The sequence below is a fragment of the Camelus bactrianus genome, chromosome 3 (assembly GCF_048773025.1).
Source record: "Camelus bactrianus isolate YW-2024 breed Bactrian camel chromosome 3, ASM4877302v1, whole genome shotgun sequence".
In the NCBI taxonomy this organism is placed as follows: domain Eukaryota; kingdom Metazoa; phylum Chordata; class Mammalia; order Artiodactyla; family Camelidae; genus Camelus; species Camelus bactrianus.
Genome location: NC_133541.1, coordinates 86,663,218 through 86,690,427, shown reverse-complemented (window position 1 = coordinate 86,690,427; position 27,210 = coordinate 86,663,218). Strand labels below are relative to the sequence as shown.

The 27,210-nt window shown below is 39.3% G+C and overlaps 1 protein-coding gene across 9 annotated transcripts in view; it reads right to left on the bottom strand.

Moving 5' to 3' along the window:
• SNX24 (sorting nexin 24) overlaps nt 1-27,210 on the bottom strand; it is a 134,356-nt gene that overhangs the window by 32,548 nt on the left and 74,598 nt on the right. For all 9 annotated transcript variants that reach the window (XR_006720669.2, XR_012505611.1, XR_006720667.2 and 6 more), the window contains exons 2-3: nt 26,355-26,438; nt 15,549-15,653 (exon numbers count right to left, since the gene is read on the bottom strand). Coding sequence is in view for 3 of the 9 variants with exons in the window: in XM_074360558.1 (XP_074216659.1) it covers nt 15,549-15,653; nt 26,355-26,438 (189 nt within the window). In the remaining 6 variants the exon portion in view is untranslated. The remainder of the gene's footprint in view (nt 1-15,548; nt 15,654-26,354; nt 26,439-27,210) is intronic.

The following is a 27,210-nucleotide window of genomic DNA, read 5'->3' as shown; positions in this document are numbered from 1 at the left end:
AGGGACAGTCAGTAGGCTAGTGTGGCTGGCACTTAAGATCCATGTAGAATAAGGCTGGAATTCTGAACAGTTGGCCTAAGAGCATCACAATGTCCTAGCTGACCAGGAGCCATGAAACAATCTCTTGGTAGGTGGGTATCATGGTCAGAGATGCAGTTGAGAAGGAGTATCTACCCAGAAATTACAAAGAGTAGCCAGAGCTACTGAGGGAACTACCATGGAGTAGCAGTAGTTTCTTTTTTAGGATCTACTAGAAAAGCAACAAAGCACTAAACAATGAAAACGGCAGTGGGGGTGACAAAGCAGGAAAGTCCTCCTTTGACTTAATCACGAACAGCTTCCAGGGCACAGTCATCGCACTATTTTTAGGAAAAGAGTGGATTTTACAAAGGAATCTCAGAATGGCCCAGTTTTTTCCAAAACAGTATGAGAGGCTCTGTGGAGAAAGTCTCCAACAGCGGGATGACGAGGCAAACAACATCAATACCCAAAGTGAGCCCAAGAAGCGCCCTAGGTGTGGTGCTGCTGAAGCCGGTCGTGTGTGTGGAAAGTAAGTCATCCAGCTTTAGTCTCCTATCGTGAACGGTTTAAAATGGTAACAGAGACAGATGAGCAGAGTTCCAACATCACATCCTTTGCTCGGATGGGGTCACCCTACCTTGCTGCGCAGGTGGATGAGGGAGAAGGAGCAGCAAATTCAAATTACTTACATATCTGCTGCATAAAAGGCACTCCGGGACAAGAGCCAATGTCGTCTTCTTGAGTCACCACAAGGGTGGGGGGACAGAGGAAACAGGATAAAAGTCACAATTCCCACCGAGGGAACAAGCATCCCCTGTGGAAAAACTCATTCCATGAACCAGGACAAGAAAACACAGAGGAGGCAAAGCCACGGAATGCTTTAAAAAGTTGCATTCTTCAGACCTTCACTCCACCGCCACAACTAGAGTTCCCTCTATATTCAGTGGTGTGGACGTGAGCTCTTCATCTAGCCTGAAAATTGTCCACCACTTCTACTCCACTAGGAAGATGGGAGTTTGCCAAATTCTGAATTGGGGAAGGCCTTCAAAAAAATTTTTTTTTTTTTAGAAATAAAGCACTTCATCTAATAAATTACAAAGAAGTACCACAGGAAGAATATCTCAAAAAAGAGTTCTAAACGTATTTTACTCACTTGAGACACACTGGCATGTATGGAACAGGGGAGTTCCAGGGTCTTTGAGGAATGTCTCCCACACATTTTTCATGATAAACCTCTCAAATAAAAAAGGGTTGAGCCCTCACCCTAATATATATTTAATTATACATGATATTAAAGTACTACTGCATTAATTACATACTATTTAAAATGTACACAAAAGGAAATTTAAAAGTAATATAAAAATGAACTAATATTTAGAGTAAATTTCATTTTGTGGTATTTAATGATACAAAGAATGTTTCTGTTCTTATTAAAAATTCCAGATGATGACATTTCAGCATGAGAGTAATGTGACTGAACATGCTCTCTGAGGCTGGAACATAGTGACTGCTCTTCACTGTATGTAAGAGTGACTGAAAATTCTGTTATTTCATAATATTTGGTTTTAATGACTGCTTTTGTAAAAAGTAGTATCTCACAAAGACAAATAAATCCAACAGCTGCACTTAGTGAATCACAACACTAATTTTTCCAATTCCATCCTCCAATAACACAAAGACTTTTTAATGAGATTTGGCCAGGAAATTCCCTTCCTTCTTGATGTCACACAGTTGTTCTTGTAGAACAACTGGAAAATGTTGCGTTTATGAAAACTCTGGGTCCAAGACCCACTGAAGCTCTTCTTGTGAAAGATTTTTGAACAGGCTAGAAAATTCTGTTTCCAAGTTATAAGGGAGGTGGAGAGAAGTTTTTAATTCTGGCAACAAAATCCCATAATGATAGAAAAATTTTCAAGCATCCAGTTTTATAATGTTCTCTCCCAGGCTCATGTCCTTTCAAAAGCCACTTTCCTACCTGCTTGGGCCTTTGGTCTGAAGGGCTGGGTTAAGCAAGGGCTGCAGAATTCGCAGGAATGGGGGCAGCCATCCTCCCGCGGCCCACCATGCACCTGGGCTAGCATCTTCTAGTTATGTCTTCCACCTGTGGTTTCTTTCCAGGGATCCTAATAAACTATGTGTGCCTTCTGAGAGAGGTGGCTGAAAGTAGGTAATATAGCCCCTAAATCCACCTAATCAGGTACTGCAAACTGCAAAAGACTGGAAAGAACAAGCAAGTGAGGGCACCGGAGTCAGGCGCCTGGTTGTGGACCCCAGGCTGCCTAATGTTTGGACTTCGGAGAGGGCCAGGATCAGACTGTACGGCAATATTAACAAGCCTTAATTCACTTCTCTATCAGATAAAAAAAATCAATATAATTGCAAGCTGCATGACCACTTTCTGCACCCCAGGGGGTCACTACGTACCCTTCACCTTGGAGACCTGCCAGGGAGACCTGCTAGTGCTCCTCTCAGGACAAGGTTCCCGTACCGGCACTCTTCAAATCTCTCTCTTGACCAGCAGGTTCTTTAAAAAGTTCAAACTGATTTGCCTGCTGGTTGCTACTACTTTGTCTATGGAGGAAGATGGAGGTACTTTACAGACAGGCTTACACATGTCATTCTATACAAAATGGTCCAAATCTAAGCAGACTGACTTCAAATACCACATGATGCGGTTGAGCAAGGATGGTGGTGAGGACTGGGAAATAAGCCACGTAAAGTGGGATGCAGAGTGTCTGACCCAGAATAGGTCTGGAAAAAAATGTTTATTTTATGAACTAATGATTAAGTGAGTGAATGGATAAAAGATTCCACCAGCACTTCCAAGGGACAACATTCTGCCTCATTTTCAACATTTCTGCCTCGTATGGCCTCCAAGAGCATTTTAATTAGTCACAGACTTAGCTGAATTGGTTAGATGGTTCCTGAAAGATCTTCTAATTTTCATGGCTAAATAATTAAGATTAGGCATTAATCCCTGTGGCTCCTTGGAGTCCTAGGAATATTCTGGGATTTCAGAAGAATGAGGACAAAACAAACATGTCATATATGATCTGGATCTGAGGAAAAAAGTGTTCACTTCTCTTTATTGGATGCTTATTCTGCTCAGGAACTGGATAATGTTTCAGGTATACTAGCTCATGTAACCCTTATTAACGACTTTATGAGTTATATCTTTTTATCCCCTTTTACAGAAAAGGTGACTAGTGCTCAGAAAGGTTAATGAACTCCCCCAGCTTGTACAGCAGCGAACAGAGGTTCAGGAATCTGAACCCACATCTCCTGATGCCAGGCCACGCTCTTTCCACTCCAGCCCTCTGCTGTTGCCCTTCCACCCCAATCTGCCACTGGCTTCGAAGTCCAGGGCTCAGCTATAGCCCGAGGGCCAAATCTGGCCTGCTGCCTGCTTTGGTAAATAAAGTTTTATTGGAACACAAACCCCTCCTTGGTTTATATATCATCTATAGCAGCTTTCACACTACAGTGGCAGAGGTGAGAGGTGTGACAGACCATACAGCCCTCCTTGCTAAAAATATTTACTAGCTGATCTCTTACAGAAAAATTCTGCCTACTCCTGCCTAGTGTAGGCACTCTTGTATTTATAAACGTATCCCTTCCTGTCACAGGGACAACATACATTTCGCTTTTAATTCACTCACTTTCACCTTACAGATTCAAGGGTCAACTCTGACTTACAACAGATCAAAAGTCTTTCTCATCAAACTGGAGATTTTGGAAAGCCAATGGTTTGGGGTATGAAAAAATCATAAGTAATATTAAATTAGCATTAAATCAGTTTCCTTTTTCGACTTACCAGAAGACACACGTGACACAGTTACACCATGCCAAAAATTGCCCCAAATCACTAATAACGTTGGCTCACATCACATGTTCTAAGAAATCTGAAACTAACAGCTCTCAATTAATCTGCTCTGCTCTTTGATTGCTTATTTATCAGATTGGGAAAGATAGATTTAATAGTGCTTGCTTAAAACAGGTCCTCTAATTGGAAACATCACAGCATTTAGCTCACTCGTACTCCAGCAATTAAGAACAATTTGGAAAAGTGTTGTTGATTTTTTTTACACTATTGTCTCCTTGATTAGATTTCCGAAGATCCAGACAAAACAAATGACAATACTAGCTAGCACTATTGGTACCCAACAGCCAGATTACTTACTATGAGAAATGTGAGCCATCCCCATCCATTTCATCAATGTCTTACATTTATTTCCCTGTATCCTTGTCTCTTGTGTAGGTAAGTGGCAATACCTCTTACAAAAGGCATCATTTTGCGCCTACCTTTACACGATTATCTTTTCTCCAAATAAGCCAAATCAACAGAAGAAATTATTTTTCTTGATTAAGCACCCGCATTTCTCTTGGGAGGGAACAAAACAAACAATTAATCTTTCCTTATTTGTTCTCAGAAGTCTCTGCCTCCTTAAACGCAGGCTATCCAGGTACCTGTGGCAGGCAGTCGGCAGCAATTAGGCCTGAGCAGAAAATGAATGGACTCCCGGCTGAGGGCCTAATCTGCTGAGAGTCTGTGTGAGAGGGCAAGGTTACCCCAGGAAAATTCCCCTGTTGTCGAACACGGCTCAAAATTACTACCTGACTTCAGCATAATTAACCAGGCTTGGGAATTTATATGAACTAAGTAATTGGAAAGAATTAGCAAGAGATATGTACATTAATCTTTACCAGTTACACAGTGTTTAATGAAATTAAGGGTCCTGTGCTCATTCTTGCCTTGCTTAGTTTGCACACTTTCCGTTTCACCTGTAGAAAGATGAGAATGTGCCATGTGAAGATTTAAAAAATATTTTTTTTTGGGGGAAACTCGAAATAATCCAAAACTCAACAGCAGGCTCTTAAGTAAATTATAATGTATCCAAAAGATAGGATAAAATATTACAGAGCCTTTATTAAAAATGTTTTTAAAGAGACTCTTTCTCTATTAGAGAAACATACTGAAATATTTAGACATGGAAATATGATATCTTGGAGTTTTTTCCAAACAACATGGCACAGTGGGGTGAGAATATAGATGAGATAAGACTGCCCCTGAGTTGATAATGGCTGATTATCAACCATGGTGCTCGATGATGGGTATCTGAGGTTTTACTACATTATTCTGTCTACTCTTTACATGTTGAAAATTTTCATTAAAAAAGTTAAAACAGTTAAAAAAAAAAAAACCTTGTCTTAAGAGGAATATTTAACACATGGTAAATGTTTGTGATCTGTTTTTAAATTAAAAGAAAAGTTTATAAAGCATCACAGATGATATAACAAATATTTTTAAAAATAGGATTGAAAACATGTACAGGAAAAAGACAAAAGAAGTTCATTGTAGTTTTGAGATGTCTAAATCAGGATTTCCCAGCCTGGCCAATATTATCATTTTGGGCCAAATCCCTGTTTGTTCGGGGCTGTCAGGAGCACTGTAGGGTGTTTAGCATCCCTGAGTTCTACCTACTAGATGCTAGCAGCACCCCTATCCTCAGCCGTGGCAATCAAAAATGTTCCTTGGCATCACCAAGCGTTCCCTGTGAGGGAAAACTGTCCTGGGTTCAGAACCAGTGGTCTAAGTGGAAGAATCACAGAAAAACATTTTTATTCTTTGTATTTTTCATAACTATTGAATATATCCATATGTGCAAATCAGAACAACAGCAGACAAAACTGTTAAACTAAAAATGTATCAACCTGCAAGGAGAGAACTTTTGATGTCTGTGAAGAAATAGACCACTTCTACCACAAAATACATGACCATAAAATAGATATACAGGGGATCTTCTTTTGATTAAACTACAGTCATCAAGCTAAAGGTGAACTTCACTACAAAAGCTGGGTCTTTTAGAACTCGTGAATCCATCACACACAAATGTGATAAAATACACAACGTGAATAACATCGGGTTTCCTAAAATCTTATCTGAGTGAAAAACTGCAGTATTATTTGAGACTCAAACCCACCACAGCCACTTTAATGGAAATGATGTTTAAAGAAGAATAATGCTAGTTCAAGGTGCTAAGTTTTATCAGATAAAATCATGTACTTTTTAAGATAAGTTTGAATGTGAAGAAAAAGTAATACGTGGCCTTTCTCTCCATACACGTGAAATGGCATCACCAACTACCTGTTTCTAGAAGGGGCACTGAGCTGGCTTCCAAAGCTGGGGGCAGGCCTGTGTGTTCTCATCTGGAAATAACATGCAGCCGTGAGCCCTGCCAGAGCACAGCCCACTCAAGAGGAAGACTGAACCCAACACATTTGTCTTATTAACCCGGTGCTTTGGTTTAGGGCATTGAATCTTAGTTAATGACTACTGAGACTACTTTCTAAATCAGCAGAGACTGCCAAATAAGATGGCCAACATTTGATAATCCATAGGTTTACAACCCCCAAAGCTTTAGGTTTTAAGCCTGATCAAAGCTCTGGGGCCACAGTGCACTGGAGTGCATATTTCCATTCCATCCCCCTCTTTCATAAAGATTCCCTCTATGAAATTGTAAACATTTCTGAGGTTCCTAAAGCTTTTCAAATTGCCATTACTGATGTTACCCCCACTGATCTAAGCTACCTGTGAAGGCTCCTTATCCACAGTTTTGTAGATGAGGTTTCCACAAGGCTCACCTTCCCAGTGAGAGCAAGAACACATCAGAATTTTTAAAATACTGGTTTATTTCCTTGAAAGGAAAGTATACCGTGTTCTTTAAAGAAATCATATGTATGACTGGTTTTAGTAACTTAAAAAAAATTTCTGCACTAAAAATTATTTTAAATGAAGTATGTTACTTTGAGACCAATTGGAACCAGGCAAATCACTGAAAAAATACATTTGAAATTAAGCAGCACAATTCTCTGTAATTAAAATGCAAATCTTTAAAATACAGATAATGAGAAAAAAAATACGTTGTCCTAAGTAATTATTTGTAGCCTTCATAGAATGTTTCAACACAAAACAGTCTTACAGAACTATCATTAAAATTAAAACTCTATAGCTCCCTGCCTACAAAAATAAAATTTAATAACAGAGACTTCTTGATTTTTTTTTTTTCCCTTCAGATTTTGTCAATTACTTCACCTATTACGATGACAAACTTGTCTGCCAAATTCTGGATAAGTGGTTAGGGTTTCCCTGTATGAAAAACCAACCACTGAAACAAGGTTATAGGGTTTCCAACCACAGACAAGAGAAACATGTATGCACAACAGAATCTGAACACACTTGCTAGCAATGATGGATTTAAGTTATTAACAGATCAAAAAGAGATGGATGGTGGTTTGCTTTTCTTAATCTACATCATCATCTAGATCTATTTAAAGATATGTGGTGCACCAACAAACTTGGTTAAGGTTTCGATAAAATCAGTAAAAATAATCTGCTCCTGTTACATTGAGTCTGTATCAATCAATAAAATCACTTGTAAGAGCAAAGTACTGTTAAGTACTGACAATCCCAGCCATTAATATTATTTAACACACTGTTCACAATCTTTAACGAGAACAAAGAACAGTTTGTCTCATGTTATAAACAGGACCTTCACAGATACCCTTACTTCCCTAGGCTTCTACAGGGGTTTTATGAAATTTAAACTGTACATCCCTCTTTCACCAGTGCACCCCTCAAGAACAAATACACAAGGTCTTGTTCTTTACTTCAGGTGCAGTTCAAACAAAGTCATTTATAAGTAGCAAAGCTGCTATTATATCACTTTTTAATCTGTGAATTAAACTCAAAACTGGAAGGACCTGGGCTATAAGGGAGAAGGTGGCCGCTGGGAGAGTGACTTCTCTGCTATACTCTGAGTTTACTCAGCTTCGTCGAGGCCTTCACCTTGTTGGGGTGGATTAAAAGAGAAATTCCCAACTAGTCCTCAGCCAGAGCTGAATGGCCAGGAACAGATATGCATGTGTTTGACTTAACCCACAAAAAAGAAAGGTGGGAAAAAGAAGAAAATTATTTTACATTAGAGATTTTTTCCATCTTTATAGATATCTATGGTTACATGAAGAAGAAGAATGAGAAAATTCCTTTAAGAAGTAAAACTAATTTATCATTATAATTCTAACATCTCAATTAGAAACTTGTTCTATACTTAAACTTTGCAGTCCTGGCTACTCACAATCACAGCAGTTTGATATGTAGTGGTTTGCAGTTTTGCTGACATAAGCAAGAGGAAGCTCCTTCTCTTGTAAATGGACATTGAAAACATTAAAAACTGAATTTCAGTTCAGTATAATTTAGTCTGTTGTTCTCAGCTCAGTTATGCCTACCCTACAGTTTGCATGCAGTGACTGAAAAACAGAAACCAAAAAACTTTGGGGGCCTGTACAGGACTTGGATAAAAGGCCCCCCCTCAAAAGAATACTAATTGCTAGTACTTTTTTAAAAAGCAAAGAAAAGGAGAAAATATGTAAGTATAAAAATGGCTTTTGGCCATAAAACAGATAGTTTTAGTAATTCAAGAGTAAAATGTCAAGTTTATAAGTGGTTTATATAGTTGTGAAAATTAGGTCCACAAATACACTCTAGTATGGAAGTAAGAAAATGTGGTTCATAAATGTTTAAGGGCATGTTCCAACCTTTTCCAAAATAAAGCACTATTCCAGCATTTTAGAAGCAGTTCCCACTGCATAATGGGGAAGGGGACCAAGTGTCCACAGAATCTTGTCTTCGGGAGAGTAAAGAAGCTCGTGGAAGAGAAAGGTAACAGCCCAGAAGTAGGAAAGCTGTCCTCTGAAGAACAGGGGATGATTAAAAAGGGTCAAAGGCAGACTGAGAGACTCTACCATTCTGTGAACTTCAGAACATTAAACCTACATACAAGCCATATAATTAAAAAAAAAAACATGTTTAGGTCATGATGTAAACTCTTTGGGGGTTATCCTGTGGGACTGCTGAAGGTCTATTTTATACCACATGTGTACAAATATAACAGCTGCTTTTTATAAACGTGTATGTTTCAGTTTGGCTTGAATTGAACAGCGCTATCTGCATGGCCAGTCACCTTCTACTACAGGTGGACCCTTCCAGAGGTTCTTTCATAACCATATTCTCACCTCTGAATAAATAGGATATAAAGTCCATTTTACTTTGGGAAGCAAACTATGTCAAATAAAATCTTATAGTCAGTAAGATAATGAAACTTGTTTTCCAAACCTCTCCATGTGTTTGGAGAATGTGTTACAGGAGAGTATGTATGTTATTCCTTGGTCAAGTCTCCAGTGTAGATCTTGGCTAACCCTGAGAAGTGATTTAGCATTTAGCACTTACTAAGGCTCAGATTATCTTGGAAAGGAATCATTAGTATCTTAAAATCATTTACCTCTGTCCTGTGGGCATGCTGTGAACTCTGTAACTTAAACTTTCAGTTTGGGAGTCAATGGACATAGGAAATGAAGGTTTGCCCAAGGGAGGGTATGCGGTACCTAAAAGGTGAGCTCCAAGTAAAGCTGCTGAAGGATACACCCCTAGGGAAAGGGAGAATGAGAAACATCCACTGTGAAGAATGGTCCTGCGGGGTAAAGGGGTGGAGAGGAAATGTCCTTTAAAAACTCATAACCCAAATCGGCCCCTTCTCAGGTTTGTAACCTAAATTAATGCCTTCTGGTGATCCAAACAAAACAAAACAAAACACTAACTAAAAAACACATAAGTCTGTGTGTGTGTAAATTCAGTTCAATCCTGGTCATTAAAAAAAAAAAATCCCAAAGAAAAAGATACCAGGAAATTGATTTCTCAGCCTAAAATTAAAAAAAAAAAACAACTCAAACAAATTTAAAAACTACACACATATACTATGAAGAAACAAGGCACCATGAGCAAGAACCAGCAGAAACAACAGTCAACTTAGACCTATGAAGATACCAGTTATTACAATTATCAGACTCAAAAAACCCTCAAAAATATTATTTACAAATCTGTAAAAAATATACCTAGATGCAGAATAACTATAGTAATAAAGTTCTACAGTAAAATAACACCAAAGATAAAAAGAAGATCCCAAAGGAATCAGAGAAAACTGACAGATTACTTTCAAAAGGTAGAAGACTAAATCGTTCTAACTGTATGTAAGAATTGTTTTATCAGACATTACTTTACCTCAAGAACCTGGACCATCTCATTTTGCTAAAACAATGTGGAACAGATGTGATGTTTGTGCACCAAGATTTAGTTGACAAATGCTTTACCTTACTTGACAAAAGGATATACATATGTGACTAGAAGGATACATAAAATGCAAATACTTTTTAAAAAATTCATTGAAATTTAGTCATTCTAGTTGGTGTTTGTAAATCTAAAAATGAAAATAATCTATAATTATGCAACATTAGCCACTGTCTCCTCAATGAAACTATTAACTACCAAGGTTTTGGATTTTAACAATGCATGTCCAAAGAAAAAAGCCAGGTGCAATGTTACACTAGAACCTATTAGAGATGCATTTAAAATCTGGAATCAGTATCTATAAGATGGTTTATGTTTCATGTTCATGCACTGCAGCTGATGAACAATTAGGTGTACTGTTCAAAGGACGCTGCCCTTAGTTTGAGATTTGCAAATGTTAGCCACTATATATAAAAATATATTTTAAAAAACCCCAAATTTCTTCTGTATAGCACAGGGAATTATATTCAATATGTTGTAGTAACCTTTAATGAAAAAGAATATGAAGACAAATACATATATATATATGCATGTCTGGGACATTGTGCTGTGCACCAGAAACTGACACATTATAACTGACAGCATTGCAGTTTAAAAAAAGAAGCTGCCCTTTAAAAACCAGGAAGATTAGGACTAAGATTTTGGATTTGCTCTCTTGAAATTCTGATAAAAATTCCAATGAAGTTGTCTTTCACTATCTCTTTATTTGAATTTCTATAAATTATTCATAAAATATCTTAACTAGAAAAAACCAAACATGGCCCACTGAATTCAGATGATAGTGATAATCATTTTTCCTGGGAAAATGAGAGTTAATGCATTTAAAGAGATAAAACAGAGGTTTGAAAAATATGAGCAAAAAAAAAACAAGGAGTATCTAAAAACAAACACATACCCAGGCTGATTAGGAAAAAAAAAGCAAACATAACTGCCAGAAACAAAAAAAATCCTACTATTACAATTTAAAATTCAGTGGATGCACTTCTACTTCCAGTAAGATGGAGTAGATATAATTTTCCCCATCCTTCCTAAGTACAACTAAAACCCTTCAACATTCCGTATAAAGCAAACATAAGAAGACTGAAAGATTGAAGGAAGCAAGGATACCTTCCAGGACCTGAGGAATGATACAGTGGTGAGTTTTATCTTTTCTCAGTTTTCATTTTGCCCCTGCCTTAGAGCAGAAAAAGCCAGCAACCAGGAAATATCAACAGATGCAGACAAATAAAGCCTCCATAAAATCTTGCTTCCTTCCTCTCAGAGAAAGAGCCTATCAAGACAAAGCTTTTCAACACTAAACCACTCTACTCCAGCCAAATGCCACAGGAGACACTGTGGCCCAGCTCCCTTCATGCCAGCAAATGCCTAGTGGGAAACCTAGATTTCTACCCTTGTGAGGCTGGTAATGACGTGCTGGGGAAGTGTCAGAGAAGGCTGAAAAAGGAGCCAGGACATTCACCCCCACCAGCCAGTAACGTGCCCCCACATACAGAGTCTGTGTGGGGAGCTGGAACTCCCATCCTCTCAGCACTGATGAGGAGTACCCCTCCTACCCCAGGTGTCAATGACACTAAGTGAGGATTCTGGTGTTCTACCTTCACTTGGTAGTAACAAGTTGGCATCTCCTGTTTCCCACCTTCTTCTGACCAAGCAACATCAGAGAAAGCCAGCTCAAACAGAATGTTTAAATAAGATCCAGAGTCTCGTACCATAATACAAAAATGTCTAGGATTCAACCAGAATTATTCATCATACCAAAAACCTGGAAGATCTCAAACTGAATGAAAAAGTCAATCAATAAATAAATGCCAACAATGAGATGACAGAGATGTTAAAAATTATCTGACAATGATTTCAAGGCAGCCATGATAAAAATGTTTCAATGAGTAATTATGAACACATTTGAAACAAAAGAAAAAAGCAGAAAAATTCAACAAGAGAAATATAAAGCTTCTGCAGAAAATAAACGCTATATGGAAAAATCAAATGGGGTTTTATAGAATGGAAAAATCCAGTAACATAAATAAAAAGCTCACAGGAAGGGTCCAACAGCAGAATGGAAGGAACAGAGGAAAGAATCAGTCAACTGGAAGACAGAACAACAAAAATTATCTAATCTGACCAATGAAGAGAAACAGTAAAAAATTAATTAATTAATTAAATAAAAGGACTTGGGGCCTTGTGGGACTATAATAAAAAAAAAAAGCTAATATTCCTGTTACCAGAGTCCTGGAAGGAGAGGGGAAAGAGAAAAGGGTGAAAAATTACTTAGAGAAATAATGGCTAAAAACTTGCAAATTTGGCAAAAGAGATAAACCTATAGATTCAGGAAGCTAGGAGAACTCCAAATAGGAAAAACTCAAAGAAATACACACCAAGACATATCATAATTAAACTTCTGAAAACCAATGACAAAGATAAAATCTTGAAAACAGCCATTTTAAAACAATATATTCATATAGAGGAAAAGCAATTAATATGACAACAGATTTTTAGCAGAAACCATGGAGGCCAAAACAAAGCAGCACAATATTTTCCAAGTGCTGCAAGAAAAAAAAGAACTACCAACTAAGAGTCCTATATCCAGGGTGATCAGGCTGAAAACATTATAAAGTCTTTGTAATATTCAGGAGGAAACTAAAGATAACAGGTAACCACTAAAAGAAAATATACAAACTGACAGAGAGGAGAAAATGGGAAGAGAAAAGGAGAGGGAAAATCTGCCACCAATCCAAAAGCAGGAAAGAAAAGAAAAAAGCTCATAAAGAGGGACTAATAAAAAGATCATGGATGGTTGCACTAAGCCCAATTACATCAGCAACCATAAAAATGTAAGTGGAAAATTTTAACATACCTCTCTTCTTATAGATCTAGCAGCCAAGCTAAGATATAAGAGATGTGCTTTAAAAACTTCAACTGATTATACATCACTGCACTCAAGAATTAGAGAATACACATTCTCAAGCACACGTGGTCAATTTTCACAGATGCTTCATGCACTACTCGAAAAGTTAAAAATACAATACTCTTTGATCCAGAGCAGACTTCTGACCAAATGGAACATTATATTGTATTGTATAATTTACAAAATGAATGAGGGGTAGGCTAGTCAGGTAGATAGGGCCTTCTGAAGATAGCACCCTGCACATCCTGTATAACAAATCAGCCCAACTCCAGCTGTGGAACTGTTTTCTTAGACCAAACTTTTTTTTTTTTTTTTTTTTTAGAGATTTATATTAGCTTCGGTTATCCTTTGTCATGAGTTTCTATGTGCTATCTCTGTTTTGCTCCCCAAACTCAGTGTACACTTACTGTTCACTTCTTATGAAAAAAGGTGAAAATATAAACAACTGTTGTTCTTAAGTAAGAGACATAAGACATGAGTCAAGAAATGACACCTCAGTCAAGGCTTCATTACACTGGGGGTTGATAAAGCATTCACACTCATCTAACTTCCACCTGGGTCCCACTGCATGCAAACAGAATCAGGGGGAAGAGGCAGAAGAGAAAGCGTCCTTGAACTCCTCTGAGACTTGACTGACAACCAAGCCCTCTCAGTCCCTTGACCACATCTTTCAAGCCCTGTTTCTGAGAATAGAAAATTCTAAGCTCAATTTGAGTGTCACTGTAAACTCCTCTCTATGCCAGATGATTTTATCTGCATATTTATATCCCAAGTACAAACAACTTAAAATGTTTACACTGAGGAGTAATGGAAGTCATGTGTCAAACACACTGGGAGGAAAGAGTAAAGCTTTCTTCAGAACTAAAGCTTGAAGATATACAATGTCTGTGGAAAATCTGGCTTACAAATTAGAATGCATTGTTTACCTATTCCATTTAATTATAGAGAACATGCATTTTTACCCTTTGGATACAACGTCTAAAGTCTTGTTTTGGGTTTTTTGGTTTGGTTTTGCTCTGCACTGTCACCCGAGGCTCTGGAAGTCTCATCACTTCATATACAGAGTCTCTAGGCACATGGCCACACATTTTCCTGTCATTTGTGGTCCCTATTTCCTTTAATCTCCACTCCCGGGGAGACGTAGTGAAGGATCCAGCCACCACGGCCCAAAGCAGAAGAACAAAAGCAGTGAAGACAGCTCTCCTCTGACGAATGAGGGCTCCACATGTCAGCTTTCCTACGTGATGCTGGAAAGACCAGCGGAACCGCAGGAGGCCATGGACAGGCTCTCAGCATCTTTCTACTGGGGGAGAGTCCTGTGACTTGATCACTAAGTAAGAGCCTGGAGCGACAGCTTTCCCTCAGCTTCTAATCACCAGTCATGCAGACACGACCACCCAGAAAAGCTCTATAGAGGATATAGCATACTGGCTTCACACAGTCCACAGTTGTCCACCCAAACAGAATCCACTGAGGGTTGATGATGAAGGGGGTCGCGAAGATAGCAATGGATGAAGACAGTCATGGCTACTGGCTTCTCTGATGCAGCGTCTTGAATGGATAGATCATCATGGTAAACCCGTAACTCTTAGGTCAAATCCAGCTCTTCATTTTTTGAGACTTAGAACCCCACTCTACCCTATCCCTCCTCATCATGCTCACCTTAGTCATTCTCATGTGTCAGCCTCTCAAGTGGACTCAGGTGTCCTGGCTCACACAAGGCTTCTGCACCCCCTGCCCTCCTCTCAGCTGTGCCCTGCACAGTGCACTTGGGATTAATGATAACTGCCCTGAATATTCACCCGAGGCCTCTAGCCCTTTTGGTTTTAAAACTCAGAGAACCGCTCCACACTCTCCTTTTGCTTTTTCTGTCCCTTGGCAGAGAGATTACTTTGTCTTATCTTACTGAGGTAGTTACATTGCTCCTCCCAGCTGCAGAAAAGAGCATCTTATGCATTCTTTTAAAAACACACATTCTAATTTTCAGAGAAGTTGGCACTTCATCAGAGGTAATTTTTATACACTCGTTCTCAGTTTGATTCCTTAGATGTATTAAGCCAGGCCCCCTGAAAATGCAGTTTCTCTCATTATCTCCCCAATACTCAAAACCAAAAGGCTGGGAATGTTATGAGGAAGCAACAAATCTTAGAGGGGAAAACAGAACAAAATTTGCAAGGTTAAACAAAAACACAGACCGACCCTCTATACAGTTTTTACTTTTATACTAAATTTTTGCTTCCCCAATCCACATAACCAATTTTAAACAGAACCTAATTAAAGCTAAAAGAACCAACCGACAACATACAGTTTTAAATCTTTTAATCTAGAATGTTTAGTTGCTTGATGTACTTTGTATCACACCCTTAAGTTCTGAGAAACAATACTGAGATATGTGATTATTTAAGCTACATGAAATTAATTGAGGATCGAAACACATCTTACCTGTAAATATGTTTCCAAACCTTGTCGTCGTTGTTCCAAGACTTTTGGGACCCAGTTCCGAACATGTTTAGAGGGGATTTCTGGAGTTTTAATACATTTCTTAAGCTATAAAGACAAAAACAGAAAAAAAAAACAAAACCCAAAGAAAACATCTTTTAATTATAAAGACATTATTTGAGGGGAAAGCCAATTAAAAAAAAAAAAAGTGAACCACTGCTATTTCCAGTAAAAAAGATAAAGGAAAATATAAATACACTGTAATTGTGTCAAAAGATTCTTTATTTGGCTGTCCTAAATGTTCAGGTTTCAGGACAAGAGCTGTGTGTTCTTGGAGTTGTTATTATTGTGCACCATCTAGTATTTTGGACTAGAATTATTTTTTCTGTAAAATTAGAAGTTCAGTAGATGAATTATAAAGGAAATATCAAAGTTTATAATTTCCAAAATCAACTAATACAACAAAATTTTGGTTGGAAGAAGCACTTTTCTGATGAAAAGTCCACGTATTTTTCACATAAAAAAGCAAAATAAAATGCAGTTGTTTATAATCATCCCTGGAAATGCCATATGAACTAGACCGTATCATATGGAGAGTTTCTTAAAAGTTCTATGATAAAAAGAACTAAAAAAAAAAGACACTGATCTTTCCAACATCCCTAAGCATTGGGTCCAAATTCTGTTGATGAAAACTGAATGATGATTCTTATCTAAGCCCTTCTCCACAGCAGTTTTAAGGGGTTATTATATAAATAAAGGAAAATTCTATTGGAAGTTGAGTTAGAGCTGCCTGTCGCAGGAGCATCCTATCACATCCACACCTAAACCTGTGAATATTACCTTACAGAGCCAGGTACTTTGTAGATCTGATTAAATTAATTATCTTACAATGGAGAGATTATTCTAGACAACCTGGGTGGGCTCAATGTAATCATAAGGATCCTTACAAGAGGGAGGGAGGAAAGTCAGAGTAAGGGAGGCTGGAAGATGCTATGTGACTGGCTTTGACGATGGAGGAAGGGTCATGAGCCCAGGTGACCTCTAGAAGCTGGAAAAGGGAAAGGAATGAATTTGCCCCTACAGTTCGTTGACACCTTGATTTTAGCCCAGTGAAACTCAATTTGGATATTTGATCTTGAGAGGTATAAGATAATAAATTTGTGTTGCTTTAAGCCACGAAGTTTGTGCTAATCTGTTGCAGCAGCAACACACACAAAACTAATACGTTATCTCTAAAATGAAATAATTTTTAATGTTCTAATTAAAAATTTGGAAAACCTACTGAATCTGATCCTTTACTACACATGCCAAGAAATAGCATAGTGATCTCTAAGAAAGTGCACACAGTTAAACCCCAGCATCCAAAACTGCAATAACAAATTCTTCCCATACATAAGCATATATTCACCATTAACCATTCCAGGCTGAAACGTGTTGCACATCATGAAAATGGAGGAGTCTTTGTGCATTTCAAAGATCTGCCCTTCTAGTTCAAGACGTTAGCCTGTCTGCCTCCTTCCTCCACACCTGAAGCGCCACAAACATAACAGTGTGAAAGTGCTAGTTGCAAACCCAAATCTATTCTCCTTACCAACCAAATTCCTAAATTATTGGAAATACTGTATTCAGCTAAATTCAGCTTAAAAAGCAAAGAGTGTAAGACAAAAGTAATCAGAAGTCACTGGGGAAAGCTTTCTATAAGAACTCTTTTAAAGTGGAGCAAACTCAGCTGACTTGTACCTTCTGTCCTACCCCTCTTTCACCTCTTCCTGCCTAGAATGTGACCGTGATGGCTGGAGCTGCCATGACCATCTGCCACCATGAGGCAACTTGGGATGGAAGACAGGTATACAAATGACTGAACAGAAAAAAAGGAGTCAGTGCCTGAGCTCCTCCTGGAGCCACTGCAAGAGCCAGGACTGCCCATCTCCAGACCTGTTTTTTAAGAGAAAAAAATTGCCCCCCTCCATCCTTATTACCAGGTTACCAGTATGTGGAATTCCTGTTTCACATACCTGAATTTAATCCTGGCAGACATTAAAAAAAGAAAACGGCCAAAGGGAATAGGACACAGAACAATGAAGAAAAGGGGCAGGGAGGAAGGAGTAATGACTAAGTGAAAGATTAACAAGTTTCTAAAAGACGGAAAGCAGGAGCAAGATGATGAAGAAAAGAGAGCAGAGGAAGCCGCAGCCCAGATCACTTCAGGGAGGGGGCCTGCAAAGGCTCTGGAAACCAAACTTCTCAGCAGCCTGAGAGGCTTTGTGCTCAGAACTGGCCTTAGAGGAGGAGGGAACGAGAAGAGGGATCAGTAGATGCCCCAGCCTGTGCTAAAGACCACAGAAATGACTGGCAGCCCTGGGTTATCCCTAAGCATGCACACCCGCACCCCATAAGAAGGGTCACTGTTTCTAAAGAAACTGAATGGAATGTTTGGGTTGAAGGGTGGTGGCCACTTCAGTCAGTGTGGTTTTCATGGGGTCCCCCAGCTTAATATCTGGTTCACTCCCCTCATTCTCTAAAATGAAGCCCTTCTTTTGACACACCCTACAGAGGGACCAGACATAGGTACCCAAGGCAGAGGAACCAAGGACAAATACCCAGAATAATTAACCTAGTTGGATGGGCCATCAAGGATCTCTTTCATGGGAAACTAGCACTATGAAGGAGAAAGGAGAAGAAAAACAGACTGAACTAATCCTAAAGGAAACAGAAAAATCAAATAACAGGAGAGATCTTTAAAAATTCTATTTAGTATCCACAAAAAGATTTGAGAAGTTATTGCTTCTATCAAACAAGAACAAGTTGGAAAAGAAACAAGAACAGGTTGCTATGAAAAAGAAACAATATGGGGTGGGGGTAATAGTTCAGTAGTAGAGCATATACTTAACACTTGTGAGGTCCTGTGTTCAATCCCCACTACCTCTATTTTAAAAAAAGAAAAAAGGAAACAGAGAAAAAGAAAGAGATTTTGAAAATTAAAAAAATGACAGAAAAATTTAAAAATTAAAAGATGTAGAATATAAAATCACAGAAGCCTCTCAAAGTGTAGAATAAACAAAGTGAGAGAAAAGGTAGGTGAAAAGACAAAACACAGGATTAATCCTGGAGATTTACTATGAAATTAGTAAGACTTTCATAAAGACTAAAAGAAATTTTCAAAGAAATTTGCAAAGAATTAAAACATTTTATATGACCTAATATATGTCTTCAGATTAAGAACCCGTTCAGTTGTCACCATAATGTATAAAAAAGGACTCACACTTACTGACACTTATCTGTTGAGATTTCGGAATATCAAGGACAAAGAGAAGATAGAGGGAAAAACATAAGGGGGCAATTAAAAAGGAAGCAGAACTCACTGGCAACTGACTTGCCATCAGCAACAACGGGTGCTGGAAGGTCAATGCTGCAGCAATTTAATCTGACATGGATTTCTAGAACCAGCACACCATCAATCATGAGAGAAAGCTTATCTCCCATGCATTTTTTTTTTTTTTTTTTTACACCAAGTGAAGTATGTAGTTCTTGAAACCTGAGAGATTAAAAGCAAGGAAGAGGAACATAGGATCAGGACTCATAGCTCTTCCCCATCAGCAAGGGGAAGGGGAATCCAAGGGCAGAGAGAACGATCAGCCTAGGTTGGAGCCAAAGGGCAGAGGATTTGCAGACAGAAGCCTCCTGGAAGAAGGTGGATTCCAAGCAGCAGATAGTAGGGAGAAGATGGGTAAATTCAGGGTTTGTTAAAGTACATTATTCTTTGGTCTATCAGAAAAAATAAATCCCAGGGAAGACAAAGAGCCCCTGAAGGAGGTCATGGAATAGAAGACACTAAGCTTCTCCCATGTTTTAGTCTGGTGTTAGAGACACTCCTGCCTTCATGGGGATCTCATACCCAGAAACAGATAAAAAAACAACAAACAAGTTTAATAAAACAGGGTAAGGGCAGATAGTAACAGATAGGAGTTGCATTGAGGGCAGCTGGGGAAGGCCTGCATGAGTCAGGAAAGTTCGAGGAGCCACCTGAATGATGCTGGGAAGGGCCAGGTAAGGAGCTGGAGAAGGAAGGTCCCAGCAAGCAGAAGACAGTTCAGAGAGGTGGCAGTGTCAGACATGGTAGGGCCTTGGAGGCCATGGTGGGAATTTGAGTATCTTTCCACATGGGAAGCAAACTGAACATTTTCAGCAAAGAAATGACCTGACAGGATTTTTACTTTAAAGAAGTCACGCTTGATTCTAAGAGCAAGATGGATGGTGAGGGGGTGGAATCTGAGCAGGGAGCCCAGGAAAAGCTCCTGTGGAAGTCCAGGGAAGAGACAGTGGTGATGTGGACTATGGTGCTGGCAGTGGAAGTGGAGAGCAGCAGAAGATGGTGGGGTTACGTGGAAAGGGGTGATCAGAACGACCCCATGACCTTGACTCTTTCAGGTTTCTGACATCACCTGGTAGCCTCTTGTTCACTGAAAGGTGGGAGAATGCCAGGTTTAGAGTTAAGCAGCAGAGAACACTAATTACCTCCCCCAATCCAATCTCCCCTCTTCTGCAGAATATAACACTCAATTTTCAGCTGAGCACATGACCATCCAAAATAAGGAACACATTTCCCAATCTCCCTGGACTCTACGTGTGGCCACATGACTGAATTCCAGTCAGAGGCAGGCAACACACATGTATGTGCAACTTTCAGAAGTGACCTTAAAGGGAAGGGCTGTTCTTTCTTTTCTTTCCTCCTTCCTCCTAATGGCTAGACCTGGAGCAGTCACCTTTGACCATGAGGTGGAAGCCTGATGTTGAGAATGGGAAAGCCACAAAAGCCTGGTTCCCTGATGACCATGAAACTGCCACACCAGCCCTGACATTTACGTGAGTGAGAAATAAAGATGCATCTGTTAGTGTCACCATTATTGTGGTTCTACAGTCACTTGCAGCAAAACTGAATCCCACATGAGTGGGGAATATGGCTGAAACTGCAAGTTGCCTGTCCACTGTTCACTCCCTCTTTCTTCCTGCAAACAAAGCAAACAAACAAACAAAAATGTCATTCAGAGTGCCAACTTGCTGAGCAAAAACTCGATTTCCCAAGTTCCTTGTAATTAGGATGGCCATGTGACAGAGATGTTGATGAAATGTCGTTTAAGTCTACTGGGTAGGGCTCCTACTTTCCTCAAAAAAAGAAACAGGCTCTTCTTCTTCTCAGAAATGTGGAAGCAATGCCTGGAGGGACAGCAGCTATGTTGTAACCGGAGGGTGAAAGTCACATGCTGAGGTAAAGGCAGTGAAGCAGAAAGACAGAAGGAGCCTGGAACATGGATATTGTACAACTGCTCTATCAACTTGCACTGCCTTCCTTCAGTTTTCTTGCAATGTGAGAATAATTAATCTTTTACTTGTTTAAGAAACCTAGTCAAGTTTCTATTATAGCCAACCAAAGGAAATCCTATCATAAAAGAATCAATTGTTCCATTTTGGTGATTTCAAATAAGAGATGTCCAACAGGCATCTAGGGTGCAGACATAATGTGCAGGCAGTTGGATGAGTCTGTAAACTGGGAGTCACAATACCTAAGAGGTATTGCAGTCACAGAACTAGATAACACAACACTGGGAATTCCGTACAGATGGAGAAAAGGGGTTGTGGAACCCAAAGCAGCTCCCAAGATCCTGCCTCTTGGTGTACATGCCTGTACAATTTCTCCCCTTGGGTCTGGACAGGACCTGTGAATCTGGTGAGATAGTCAGGTTACATTACACGACAGGTGACAAGACAGTCCACCCCCTTGGTCAGGTTACACTTGAGACCCCAGGCAGATGTTACGACAGGGCCACGTGGCTAGCACTTGAGAGTGGCCTCAAGGAGCTGAGAGCCACTTCGGCAAGATAAAAAGGATCGAATTCCAACCAAATGAGGAAATAACAATGTTAAGAAGACCCCAAGCCTCAGATGAGACCATAACCTTGGCAACGCCCTAATTTCAGCTGAGTGAGACCCTGAGGGTAATACATTTGTGTTGTTAAAGCTGTTAAACTTGTGGCAATCTGTTACGCTGCTGGAGAAAACTAACATAAGGGCCACGGTCTGAGACAACCAACTCTCAGGGAGCAGGGATGAGAGGCAGGGCAAGCAGTGAAGAGGTAGTGAAACAGTAAGTTGAGTCAGGAAAGTGTTTCTAAGAGGCATCATCAGACTGCACAGAGAGACACTGCAAAGTCTAAGAAGCCGGATAAAGAGAAAGCGGGTAGCGGGAAGGCAGAGGCTCCTCTTTCCAGGAACCATACTGAGAGAGGAGAGCACGGGCTGAACATGGGAGAGAAGATGGGATCCAAGGTGGGGTCTTCTTCGTTCAATGGGAAATATTATAACATATTCATTTATTGATAAGACTGATTCAGTAGTGGGTGGGGGGAGAGGAGTAATTTATGATTATCTGTAAGGGAATAAATATCTATCTCTTCTCTACACTATTTGAGGTATTTCTCAAGTGAGAACAAAGCCAAAAAAGCTATTTATTCTGCGGTACTAAGCTTCTTAGGTTTCACTTTAAAGAAACTTCCTTTAACAATATTAATCCCAAGATTTCTTAAATTTCAGAATAAAACCATTATCTCTCTCTCCCTTAAAAAAAAAAGTCTTGAAGATACAGTATTGGAAATGTTTTTCCTTTTTATTTCTGTCAGGAGAACGGAGGATGCTGATCATCACAGCTGCTGGGCTGTGACAGCGCTGGTAGGTGAGTAATGAATTGCTTGAAATGAGGAGAAACAAACCCAAGACAATGTGTTTCCAGTAGGGCTCAGCTGCTTACAAGATAAATACCCCTCTGCCACTCCACCCGATGATTAACTGTCCTGCCCGGCTGTGTCCAGCCCAGCGGCCTCTCTGATCCCTGAAGATAGTGACCAGATTCCACAACCCCACAAACACCATCCCCTCCGCCTGGGGGGACCACTCCCTTCCCTTTTTATTCTGCGAGAGGAGTTTATACAGAACTCACTCCATGAAGACCTGCTACGTACCCACTGTTGATGGTAACTTTTCCACCGACAAAACTTTGGCATAACTAAGTTTTAATTATCTCTTAGACGCTTTTAATTTCAGTAGAAATCTCTTCTCTAAATGGAAAAAGTTTCAAGAACAAAGAGATTAGGGAATAAAAGGTATGCACATGGAAGAAGAAGTGAAACTGTTTCAGTTTGTTTGAATAGATGGGAACACAGAGGGAAGGCCATCAGCACGGCAAAGACAGAGGCAGCACTTTTCATATACTGGGGTGACAGGGAACACTGGCTTGGCTGCCACTGATGTTTCCTTAGGAGAAGCAGTGGGAAGGCCGGCTGGTAAAGGGGTTTGTGGGAGACAGAATCACGGTCCTCCAAAAGACGCCCACGTTCTAACCCTTGGAACCTGTGAATGCACTACCTCACAGGTGTGATTAAATTAGGTATCTTGAAATGGGAAGATTATCCTGAATTATCCAGGGAAGCTCCATGTAGTCTCATGGGGGAGGCAGAAGTCCCCAAGTCAGAGAGAGGAGACGTGATGACGGGAGATGTGATGGTGGAAGCAGAAGTTGGAGTGATATGGCTGCTGGCTTTGAAGACAGAAGAAAGCCATGAGCCACAAAATGCGGCAGCCTCTAGCACTCCCACTGTTCCCATACTAAAAATGGGGAACTAGAAGCACCCAGACACCACATGACTTACTACAAGGACTTAAGAGGTAAGGGCAGGCTCAGGAACATTCTGCCGCCAGAGCTTCCACACCAGTTTCTACACCATAATTTCCACCATGTGGGAACTCAGCACAGCAGGATTTGTTTCATTAAAAATGCAAGAAAAGAAATGAAGGAAAATAGCAATGGTATTAGCATAGCAGAAATATACATGGGTAACAATGGGTTATTTCCTCTGTCCCCAAACTTTCTGCAAGATTTAGCTTTATAATCTAAAAGGCTAATCTTACTTGAGGGGAGGAAAATAAACACATAGAAAAAAAAAAAAACTCCTGAAATTTTCCAAAATTTGGAAAGAAATCTTAAGAAAAGTGTAAACAGAATACTGTTTTCATACTTTAATATCAAAAACTATAAAAGTTTGGGAGAAGTAATAATCATTAAGAACTTTCTTTAGACAACCAGATGAACTGTCATATAGGTGATGGTTTTAGTTTCTGCCTCAAAAGGAGCCTGACAATAAGCCAGGAGGCATTTTTGTGTGTTTGTGGTACATGGAGACGAGCCACGCATCTGTCATTCTAAAGGTGAAAAGCACATGTTGATAGTTCATATATTATTTAGGAAGTAACTTGGGGACACAGGCTGATCACTTTTAACAAGTGAGAAATACAATGTAAAGTATAAGGGGAATCAAGACCCTGGCAACAGAGAAAACTGCTTCCACTACAGAAATAGTTGAATATTCAAGAAAACTAAATGAGAAAAGATTTAACTGCATTTAAAGGGAAACATTATTTTATGTAAAAATAGAACAGTCAAAGTACATCACAAAATTCAAATATAGAAATCGGGGTACAAAAGTTCTAATGAAAGATATAGTTGTACAATGTGGCAGCAGTGATCAGTAAAGCCTGTGTATTCTGATTAATTTTTTTGCCAATTTCAATCCTTAACACACAACTTTATAGTCAAGATCATAGATTTATGTTTATTTTTACACTCTGCCATTATTGGTACTTAACTGTCTTTTGTAATTACCTTTTTGCCAAATCTAATACATATATAACTAGGGCAAGTAAAGGAGACTCTTGCAGCCACTTTCTGCTCTATAATACGTAAGATTAGAGCTTCCCAACTAAAACTCTGCCCCAATGTTATTTTTTTCTCTATGTGCCTGAAAGAGTGTTTTAACAAAGCTGCTAAAAACATGCAAAATTGAGAGATTTGAGAATTCCTACTCTCTTAACTCTAGTAGTCCTGATGATACAATAGTAAGAATAGCTAAAATTATTAAGAGAACTTCAGATAATGAGAGAAGAGTCCTAGAAAATCTAGGCATTTTTTCTGACCATGAGAATCTAAGAATGCCTGTCATCACTGGGGAGAGGGTCCTCTTCTGCAGAAGAAAACAAATCGCATTAGAGTAAGAGAGTAGGATGACTGACCCTCCACTTGGAAGAAGCACGGGCAGCCTCTTGCTCAGGGTGGGCCTAACTGGCAGTCCCCCAGCTGTGCCTCGTGTGGAGTTGGTCCCCAAGTACCTGGTGGGGCCGGTGGGGCTATGTCAGGGTCATGGAGACCTGGCAGGTTAAGAAGGGGGCTTGGATGTGACAGGCTGCCTAGTCCAGACTCTGGTTGTCAGAGGCTGGACTAGGGGAGAAGTTCTGATCTTAATCTCACTGTTTGGACTTATTTCATGAGGTACCCAGCAGAAATTTCTCTAGAATCCATTTCCTCGAGAAACAAGTAAACCGAAACGGAATTCCTTGAGAAGGAAGTGAGACCCAGACAACAAGTTTGTTTCTCTCTGAGGCCCTGGTGGGGATGGGGAGGTAGGGGGGCTTTCGTAAAGTCAGGTGGCAACACCCAGCCTAAATCTGTGCTCACTTGTGTTGTTTCTTTCGGAAGTAAACCTGGATGTAACACAAATTTAATTGGAAAATGCAAAGGAAATTATCCCTTCCCATTCTAATGGAAAAGTGTACATATAAGTGACAGCTTCTCTTTATGAGAAAACAGAGGGAAACAGGCTCATCAACTTATCCATATAACCTGTTAAAATTTTACTCACTACTCTATTCTCCTGACTAGTAAAAAGTGGAGAAATTTTAAACTTAAAAACATGCTAAAGAGCTTTTAACACAAAGTACACTATCACATCATTTATGCACTGAAGTTACCCAGAAAATTTCAGAGATCCTTAATGAAATTAAAGGAATAGATTCTTTCTGAAGAATCTTCTCATCTAACTTCTTACCTAAAAAGTAACAAAAGAGAAGAAACTGAATTCTGCCATACATTTCATATGTGTATACATATATATATTCATACATACAAAGTCTACACACACACACACGTATATACACAGATATGAATATGTATATATATGAAAGAAAAATGGTAAAACTGCCTTAACTCATATATCGTGATTTTTCTGGGCAATTTCATGAAGTATTTCTAGTTATTAAGGTGATCTCACCACCCCAATAATTTTTAACTTTCAAAACATTAAATTTTGGTAGAAAATAAAAAATACTCTCTCTTTTACTCTATATTGACCATTTCTCCCAAAACCCAGATACTCTTTTTGTGTTCTTGTTTCTTTTATTGGAGACTTTCACTAAAATGGATCTGAGAACTGAAATGCTAGTCTTGTAAAGTGGCCTTTACAAATCAAAAGAAAGCTATGAGCCCCCTTCACATGATCTTCTAACAGTCCTTAATTACACATAACATGTATCTTATCTTTTCCAGGTACACGTAAGTCTAGGTTGATTTTTAATCCACTTCTTCCCATAAAATGATCATTTTTTTTTCCTTTTTGTAAAGCACATTAAGTGTATTTTATGGAGAAAATAGGGTCTGGGTCTGGGTCTGGGTCTTATTCTTTCTGTACCTGTAATATGTACACTACAAACAGTCTGATGTCACAATCTATTATGTAAAACATCTTAATAGAAGACTCACCTACTCAGAAAGTCCACTTTGAAAGGACTGACAGTTTATTTTTAAAGGAAACTTACTTCTTGATAAAAGAAATCCTACTGTTCCAAGAACTATTAAAGCTCTTAGGAACCACAGAAAGCAGTCTTAACGTTATACCATCTGCCATAAAGACAAAAGGGGAAAAAAGTTACCTTTTTGTGCAGGGCATGGAATTCGCTGTACCTTTTTTCAACAAAATGTTTTCTTCCATTCATTAGCACTTCTATCTTAAACACCTAAGGAAAAAATTTAAAAAGATTAATTTCACCAGTTCAAAACCCTCAATTGTCTGATGTGGTAAGTTTGTGACCATGATATATTTCATCCCTTTAATTACAGTAGCTGATCCCCCAGAACCCAGAAGGCTCAGGAGACCCTGGCCCAAAAGCACTGATTAATGAGCCCTCGAACCAAATGCTCACTAATAAACGGCAGTATCCCAGCAAACGTATCTAAAAACAGTGGAAACGTAAATGTGTTAAAATGTTTCTTAACTTTTTAATCAGAGAACATTCTTCTCCTAAAATTAAATCACCAAATGCATATGATGGCACTGAAATAACACTGTGATGCCAAGGTGACAGTCTGGCTAAAATCACATTCCATTATGGGTATTTCAATGAAAGGAGTGCTTTGTCATCTATAAGAAGCAAACAGTAGTGCATTTTAGGTTAATTTCTTCCTAACCTGCATATTCATCTCCAGTCTCAGCTGGGCTTAATTCTGCTGTTTGCAAAACAGGGAAAATGTAGTAAGGGTCCATTTTCCCTGCATGATATGAGTGACAGCTTGTGCTCCTCCCTCCAGAAGGTTGAAAGGCCAGATGAAAAGGCTCTCTGGGTGCACTAATTAGTAGGCACTAACATGACACTTTCTTGATTCTTAGGTCAGTGGGTCAAGACAGGGAACAAGGGATGAGAAATATGATTAGATGCTCATGAAAACACAGTGCTAAGGTGAGGCAGGGGAAGGATGCTTGGCAGAAGAGAAGGTGCTCTGTTATTTCCA